Source organism: Limulus polyphemus, unplaced genomic scaffold (genome assembly GCF_000517525.1).
Source record: "Limulus polyphemus unplaced genomic scaffold, Limulus_polyphemus-2.1.2 Scaffold2527, whole genome shotgun sequence".
Classification (NCBI taxonomy): domain Eukaryota; kingdom Metazoa; phylum Arthropoda; class Merostomata; order Xiphosura; family Limulidae; genus Limulus; species Limulus polyphemus.
In genome coordinates, this window is record NW_013668137.1 from 63,471 (window position 1) to 72,996 (window position 9,526).

Here is a 9,526-nt window from a genome sequence, read left to right on the forward strand (position 1 = left end):
GTCTACAATGGAGTGAAACTTATGAATATTGAAAAACATACGTATATGCCACTGGACACGCAACCAGTGGTCTTGCAGAACACCCCATCTCTACTATGAGCATTATAGCACAACCAAGAGTAAATAGTGCAGAAGAGTAAAAAGACCCATCGAGTGAAGATGTTGGGCAAATGTTCTTACCACATGTCAAAACACGTAAGGAGCCAAGATCAGTCCAAACAGTAGGGCCTTAAACAGGAACACTTGACTTCTAGCTATAAATAACTAATGACAATGTGGGTACTGTGGGGATGAACCCCCAAATCATACAGTACAAAGAAAAATTGGTTTTTAGTATCAAGAAAGTAGGAAATGCAGCCAAAGCAAAACTCAGTCCCACAAAGGGGAAAGAAATGAACATGTCAGCGATGTAGCAGTGCAAAAAAATTAAGTCCTACACTGACGAAAATTAGGATTATAAGGCACATTTAACAAAGAGAAAAAAAATTATTCAGATAGAACAATAAATTAGATGTTACTAGTAGTAATGGTATGTAAAGTACAAACTATCTAAACACACCTAGTTAACAAAGTACTCATTAATATCGAACTGACAAACTATCAAAACTTACCTAATCTACGAAGTACATAATGATAATGAATGTGTAAACTGACTAAAATTACCTAGAAAACAAAGTAATAACCAATAACTAACTTACAATAAATCTAAATTATCTTAGATGGCAAAGGACACATAAATATCTAACTTAACAAAGTCTGAGCAATGATAATTTGAAATACTTAATTCCCCCCATGTGTAAAGAAGGACAAAGCCACACAAAGGGCATCTGAGCTGTGCCTACCATTGGTATAATAACTAGGTTAAAAATGTACAAGTTGAAAAACTTATCACTGATAGATCTGGAAGCAATAGAAAAAAAGGAGGAGACGAACAAACCACCACCAAAGTGAACAACATGGTGGCGCCGTAAAAAAATAACTAGCGAAATCACCTTCATCTCGAACATACAGAAAAAATTGAATATGCATTTACCTGAGTGACCGGCTGTAAAAAAAGAGTGTGGAAGGTGAAAACTTCTGAAGGAGAGAGTGTGACAGACCAAGATAAGATGATGCCAATAAAAAGAGAGTTCAAACTGTCAGGTTGAAAAGGAGAACAAATCACCAGCCTAACATACGAATCTAGCTCCTTGAGAATTAAGGCCTGTACCTCCTCTGCAGATAAAGTCCAACCCAATTCCTAGGAAGTTGTACCAGTAGTGTTGTCAACTGTTACGTGGTCATTATATTGAATTGCAAATTCATACAAAATTCTCATATAATTCAGTAACAAAAAACAAATGCAAACACAGTAAAAGAAAACTGTTGAAAACAAAAAAATTTGTAATGGCAAAGAAACAAAATCATAAATAACAGCCATATGCAAAAAAAACATGCCTAAATGAGGCTGTGCCAAACGAGAAAGTGAGGATTGAAAAGGAATAGCAGAGGGAGTTAGCTGTGCCAATATAGGTGGCACAATACTATTGGTCGAGAATAGTCACATGATATGTACATGTTCAACAATGGCACAAAACTAGGTGGTATATAGAATGGTGCAATGAACATGAAATTTCTTTTAGCAATGCTTAAAGGGCAGAAAGAAGATTGTGATAGCTTTGTGTGAAAGAAGGTAAGACTGTATCATGATAAGTTTAAAAATTTAGCTAAGCTCATTGACGTGATTCCTGCGAGAAAATTTTTAAAACTTAACAATGGAATAGATAATGCCCTGTAACAAAAATAACGTAATACAATATGTCATTTTATAGAATAAAACTTTGTCTTTCTATTAGTTATAATAAATATAGCATAGAACATGAGAGAGAACAATTAGCAATTTGTGAAAAAGAGGATGTGATAGGTTGGCATGGTCTGATTTTCTAGTTTATGGCTCCATACACAAACGAGATTGAAGATTATAAAACTTATGCTCTGCTCAAGTAATATCTATATTATAATGATTGATTTACATTAAATTCTGTGCTTCTCTGAAGGATGTTAAGTAAATTAGAAAAGAGGGAAGACCTAAAGAGCAGATGTCACAATTCTCATACTGGCAGAGACTGATTATTTTAATATTTCCTTTTAAAATTAATAACTTAAAACATATTAGGATTGGACATATTAACTACATTTTGATGTCAAGTTTATTTATATACAATAATAACAAAGTAGTTTAATTAAATTTTAAATATAACTATCTAAGAAGTTGTGACATGCACACTTTGACTTGCCCATAAGCAAGAGGGTTAACCTTAAATTTTAGAGAAATTATTGTTTTGAGAAGAAGTTGATTTCTGTTTCACCTTTAAATTCAAAGGGTCCACTGTTTTATTGTGTTCCATCTTACCTTTAAATTTGTGGAGACTATTGTTCCAAGTAAAATTTGATTTTTGGTTCATCCTTAACATTACAAGAACTATTGCTATAATTAAAGTGTGATGTTCATTTCATCTTAAATACACAGGGACCATTGATCCAAGGAAAACTTATTTTCTGTCTCACCCTTTTATCCATACAGACTATTTTTCTAACTACAATTTGATTTTTGTCTTACCCTTAAATTTATATGGACTATACAGTGCCGGATTTAGACTTGGTGAGGCCCTAAGCTATATAAAGCTTGGAGGCCCCTTGTTAAAAAGTTACACCAGAAGGTCTCACAAAGGTGCGTACCAAACACGACCTTGGGTCACCACAAAAAATTAAAAACATATATATATGCCTTTTAATTATTTAATAGCAAGGTATTTAAAGTGAAAAATTACATATTTATCATTTGGCTGGCTTGATCTCTCTCATAGATAAAATTTAAAAAGAAATTTTGTAAGGACCCCTGCAGATTGTGACGCCCTAAGCTGTATAGCTTAAGCCTAAATCCAACACTGGGACTATAGTTCTAAGTAGGATTTGATGTCTGTTTTACCCTTAAGTTCACAGGGACCATTGTTCCAAGTGTGATTTTATTTCTGTCTCACCCTTTAGTTCATAGGAGCTATTATTACAAGTAGATTTTGATTTCTTTCTCGCAACTACTATAGAAAATAGAATTTGGTTTGTCTTACCCTTAACTTCACAGGAGCTATGGTTCTGGATGTACCACTCCACAAGTCCCGAACTAAATCTCCATATCTTTTAGCCATGTGACCTTTCATACTGAGAGGGTTTGTCCTACAATAAACCAGATAAGATTTGGAATAAAGCTAATAATAACATAACTACAATAATAAGGTCAATATTATAAGATTATACTAGATGTAGTATGAATTTTGTAAATTAAATTTTACAATTAGTTGAAAATAACAGAATATCATTATAGTCTTTGATCAATAAATATAATAATAATAAAAAAAGTTACGTTGGGCCTTGAAACCAGCCCATATTGGAGAATTAATATCTAAGGTAATTCAAATTTACAAAGTGCATCTTCACAAAATTTGGCAAGTTTTTAGTGAACAATACAAATAAGATACAATACAAAATTATTAATGAAATGTTTGCATTAAAGATTTATCTCTGAATTTAATTTAGTTAGTCTGAGTAACAATACTTTTTCCTTCTTCTCAAAGTTTTCAAATTTCATGTGCATTTTAAATTTATATTAAGTTTTTTTCTGTAAAACTACATCGTATTTGTTATTTTCTTTATCCTAACACTATATTGACCTTGTAACCCCCACAAAAAATACAAAAATCTAAATTATCCTTTTCTTTCTAAAATGACTGCATAAAAATAAAGAAGGTGGAAAGTTGGACCTGTCAGTATCTATAATTGATGTATCTGATTGAACGACACTGTAAAAACTATATCAAGGATGAAAGAAAATCAAAAATGTTTAATACAGAGCAGAGAGGAATCACATGACACACAGAAGTTAAAGCTGAGAATATATTTAAATCTTTGATTTTTAAATCAAGACAAAACTTATATAATATTAACATTTGAATCATAAACAATATTTTGACGCCAAGTTTACTGACATACATCGACAATAAAGTTGGTTAATTAAATCTTGAATGTAATTCTGTAAAAGTATCGATGTGACCCCCCCCATCTGTGCAAATAGGATTAGTTTGACTGTTGCTTTGTTTTCAATATAGTGTGTCACACTTTACAGATTAACTGTACTGTCATACAACAACTATATTTTCATGTTATGAGCACAATAACTAACAATAATTTTTTTTTACATTAATTACAGTTCTTACCCGAGCACATTTATATAACTTCCAGTTACTGGATACTTCGCTTACCTGTTAAGTTCAAATAGATGTTTGTTGTTAATAAAATAGAGAGTCAGGGGCTGCGTGTTACTAACACACTGAAGAGCAGCATTCATGAAACATGTATTTCCCAGGTTATTTAACCCAGTGGCTCCTCGTTCAGCAGGTCCTAAAATCAAAATAAAGTATTTTACCAACTTCAACCCTACACCCAAGTCTTCAATTGGGACATCAAGAAAAAATTTGGCAACTTTTAAGGACAAGTTAAAGAAAAATCTACAGCAAAGTTTAGACAAAATTAAGTACAATAGTAAAGTAATATGGTGGCACATTCCATTTAGGTTGATGGTTATTAATAAATATGTAGTAAAGAATGACGTTGTTGCATAGATTTGCGTTTTTATATGTTTGATACCTATAACTAAATCTCTCAATGCTACAGAATCTAGCAGAAATCTAGAACATCCCGTCTGCCAGATTGAATCTCAAAATGTTTGTGTTATAAATGATTGATATGAAAAGGTAACACCCTCAAAACTTTCTTTCCCACTAAATTAAAGAACTTAAAGATTTTTGGCAAAAAAGAGAAAACGGGAAAAAATGGGATGGGGAGGACTGGCCAAAAACTCAACCTAAAATATCAAACTAATGACACCCTCTAAAATGAATCACAAGAACTATTCTGAACCCAGAGGAACCTCATATAATGAGTTACAAGAAAAACTATGCCAAAATCAACATGGGATACTCTGAATTTGGTAGTATCAAACTAAAATGATCAATTTTCAATCTACATCCAGATTGTTAACTCATATTTTAGACTAATTGTTTTAAAATCCAATAACTTAGATTTCTTGAACACTAAATAACAAATTTTTTTTCATTAATCAGAGATAAAAACTAAACGTAAAACCCCACCATAGAAAATTCCAATTTATGAATACATTATCTTAATTACTAAAACAATTTCTATTTAAATTTGTTCCCAACTTTATTTATACAAAATCTTGACTCACGTTTGTTTTTTTGATCTATCTTAGAATTCACTAGCCTACAGATTTCTTCTGGCCAGGTCTGATCTTTATTTCTTACTGTAAAAAACAACAAAAAAAACACAACATTTTTCATATCACTTACCCAGTTTCTTTCAAAATATAATAACTTTTGGTTTTTCAAACTTTTCTATATAGTCTTTCTATACCATTTTTACATTTTATGCAAAGAATGATATTAGGTAATGAAGTATTCGTACAAGATTTACAATTAAAAAACTGGAAAAATTTTCTTTATAGAAGTTCAAGGAAAATTAAAACTTGTTTGGTTGGGCAGAGCTCAGATAGCCCATTGTGTAGCTTTGTGCTTAACTTCAAACAAACAAACCTTTTGAAATTATAAAAATTACAACTTATGTAATATCAGAATATAATTTACTAACTGTTTTAATACGAAGTTCATTTGTATGCATTGATTATAAAGTAATTTATTTAAATTTTGAACTTAACTGTAAAAAGTTGTGAAATGCACACTTTGATCTTACCTGTATGGAAAGGGTTAAGAAATATACGTTTGTTTTACCTTTCGTTCCATACTTTGATGTTAAACATTAATACGTCACAACACCACGGGTATCGAAACCCGGTTTTTAGCGGTGTAAGTCCGCAGACATACCGCTGTGCCACTGGGGGGCAATTTCAAAAGGAAATATTCTAATAAATTCTCATCTCCCCATTTTCTATTTTCATCACCTCTCTATAATGTCCATTTTTTAATGTAGACTATTTATTGTAGTATAAATATTACTAAGGCATAGCATAATTACTTATAGCTTCAATTTTCTTTATTTACAGATACACAAACCAGAATGTCAGATTCACTTGCCATGTCCTCCTATTGCTAAAAATTTTCTCTACAATTTGTTATTATATCATTTATAACTAATAAAAAGACAACGTTTTAATTTACTAAATGACATATAATCTACATCGTGCCATGTAATCTACATCGTTCCATATAATCTACATCGTTCCATGTAATCTACATCGTGCCATGTAATCTACATCGTGCCATGTAATCTACATCGTTCCATGTAATCTACATCGTTCCATGTAATCTACATCGTTCCATGTAATCTACATCGTTCCATATAATCTACATCGTTCCATATAATCTACATCGTTCCATATAATCTACATCGTTCCATATAATCTACATCGTTCTCAGTAGACATTTTAAATTATATTGTTTACAGGCTGAAAGCTGCTATTGCCAAGTTCAGCAGTTAAGGAAATTATTTTAAGGTCCTTATGCTCTAGTTAGAATTCCAATTAAATCATAATAGATTGTCTGCTTTGTTTATATTATTATTTTGTGTTCTTAACTGTATATTTGAAATAAATAAAAATTATTTAATGTACCAGTACCATCATTACAAAAAAGTAGGCTTACATTTCGTCTGTCGTTCAACAAAAAAATAAATAAATACGAGGCCAAACATAAGTACTAAATTTCATGTCTTTTATGTATATTTCTTATATATTGTTATAAAATTATCTAAGATGTTAAAATTTGAAACATGGTTTGGTTTGTTTTGAATTTCACGTATTATAAGCCAGACTCCCATTAGGTTCAGTGCTCAACTCTTTGCTACATATTATCTTCCTTTCCCACGCTTTAACTGTAACTTGTGTATCTCGATATACGGACAACGAAGCCATTCTGGGTTTCTAATCGTGCGACAAGAGCCGTTAAAAAGTTCAGCTAATGTTTAATGTGTTTCCTGTGGAAATAAAGTTTGAACTGGAAGCAAAATAGACAATTCTCTGTATGAAAAACAACACAATATAATACATCAGTTGATAGATTAAAACCTTGGCTTTCTATTGGTTATAAATAATATAGTATTAAACATTGTAGAGAACTATGGGCAATCTTTTAAAGAGAGGATGTGACAGGTGGGAGTGGCAAGAGGGGGTCCAATTTTCTATTTTTGTAATCAAATAAGATTAAAAGCTATAAAAATGATGCTTTGCCTGCAGCAATGATAACCTTATAATGAGTAATTGACATTACATTTCACACTTATCACAAGGGTGGTAAATATACTGGAGAATATACCTAGAGATCAAATGTCAATACTCGTATTAGAGGAAATTCAGGATTTTTTTAAATATTGCCTTATAAAATTAGGAGCTCAAAACTTATATAATATTAAAATTTGGATTATCGGCTACATTTTTATGCCAAGTTTATTTGTATAGCATGATAAGAAGACTTAATTAAATTTCGAATGTAACTCACTAAAACCTGGTGACATTTCCAGAAAAATATGCCCATAGTAAAATTGTCAACCATATCTTTTTTTTTTCTCAATCTAGGCTCATATCAGGAGACTGATCAAGGGAAATATTTGGTGCTCGACCAGTGAAAATGTTTTTTTTTCCCCAGGGTACTCACGTTTTCCCTCCACAACTAATTCTCTGATACTAAATCATCTGATTACCTTCCTGCTTTTTCTATTTTATTTTTTTATTCATTTTTTTATTTCATATCTTTGTTTATTTTTTACTATTATTACTGTTACTTTTTAGTTAATTTCTTGAATGGGAATGGAGTCTGTTCAGAGCTGAAACAATTGAGATTGTTTTTCTCTGAAGACATCGGGTTTGGACAACAGCTGTTTTTGGCCTCTCTGGTTTCTTTTGCAGCTAGAGTCTAAATGAGAGAGAGTTCAAGTCTAAGTTAAATATTTTTTTTCCCTTTTCTTTTCATCATGTAGTACATTTTAACCATCTCCTACACTAAGAGTGGAGCAAAGAGTGATCATCTGATCTCTGAGCATCCCTGGTTTATTTAAACCAAACAAGAAGACTTACATTTTATTATGGTGTTGCATTTTTCTTCTCATATTAAAGGTGAAAAATAATTTTTCAGAGTATAATTCTTCCACCATTCATGTATCATAATAGTGAGTACAAGTTCTTCCCAGAAACAATAGTTTGGTTTTAGGAGTGTATACAAAGTTCTTATATCTCTTAAAATAATCGAGAAATTTAGTCTTAAAGCTGTGAACCAGCTATGAACAAAGACAAGCACATGTTACAAAAAATTAGTGAGAAAAATCTACAAGTTGGGTAGTTTATGATTCAGTAATGCATTATCGTGAAACTGTCATAAAAAAAAGAAGAAATAGATCAATAAGCAAACTAGTAATTAAAAAAACAACAACAATAAAACTGACCATTCTAGTAATTATGTACCAGCTTCTGGAATAACAACTATTAGAAAAGTTGCTATAAATCTTCAATAAAACTACAATTAACAACAAATACTCTTAATTATGAGTAAAAGGCAAACTACTAAACTACTTCTATCACTAATCTACCCAAATTTACCAGTTTGGTACCTTTGCTGATAGTGGTTTTTGTTGGTATAGTTGTTTTAAAAAAAAAAGAATGAGAAAATAAATGTTGATTGAAAAACTTGTTTTAACTATCGTATTGGCAGACTATGTGACCACCATGTAACTAAACACACTATAATTCTTAAGGTACTAAGTGTATATTCACAAAATCTGACAAGCTTTTATTAAATATTGCAAGTCTGTCGTACACAAAAAATCTGATTTTTGATAAAGTTTTTTGTCAGTGAATTTAATAAGCCAGTCTGAGTGAAAGGTGATTTATATCTTACACTTCGCACTTCATTTGCAGTACCTGTAGAATCTCTGAAAAAAAATATCAAGTTTTCTTTCAAAGTAGATGGAAGGAACGTGTCATAGGAGTTGAAAAAAATATTAGTATCTCAGTAAATGAAGAAGAGGTTGTGAGTGTTCACTGTATCAGTTTGTTCGTAATTAAGCACAAAGCTACACACTGGGCTATATGTGCCCTGCCCACCACGGGTATCGAAACCCTGATTCTAGCATCGTAAGTCCGCAGACATACCTCTGTGCCACTGGGGGGAATATCCACTGTATCTGATGCCAGTATAAGGGAAGAAAAATAATCTATAAATAAGAAATCATAGTACCACTACATCAAACAATTCAGAAAGGTTCAGAGTGAGAATTTATTTTAAATATTTCCTTTTGAAATTAAGAAATTAAAACTTAAATAATATAAACATTTGAATAAAGTACATTTCAATGCCAAGTTCATTAGAATACATTGATAATAAAGTACCATATTTTTCGGTGTATAAGATGCACTTTTTTTACCCCAAAATTTGATGTCAAAATCTGCTTTCGTTCTATACACCGAAGG

General features: G+C 31.4%; 1 protein-coding gene across 1 annotated transcript in view; it reads right to left on the reverse strand.

Moving 5' to 3' along the window:
- Nucleotides 1-9,526, reverse strand: part of LOC106467205 (ubiquitin carboxyl-terminal hydrolase 32-like) — a 129,109-nt gene that overhangs the window by 42,120 nt on the left and 77,463 nt on the right. Inside the window, exons 19-21 of the mRNA XM_022395332.1 lie at nucleotides 5,282-5,356; nucleotides 4,296-4,434; nucleotides 3,108-3,213 (exon numbers count right to left, since the gene is read on the reverse strand). Coding sequence (XP_022251040.1) covers nucleotides 3,108-3,213; nucleotides 4,296-4,434; nucleotides 5,282-5,356 — 320 coding nt within the window. The remainder of the gene's footprint in view (nucleotides 1-3,107; nucleotides 3,214-4,295; nucleotides 4,435-5,281; nucleotides 5,357-9,526) is intronic.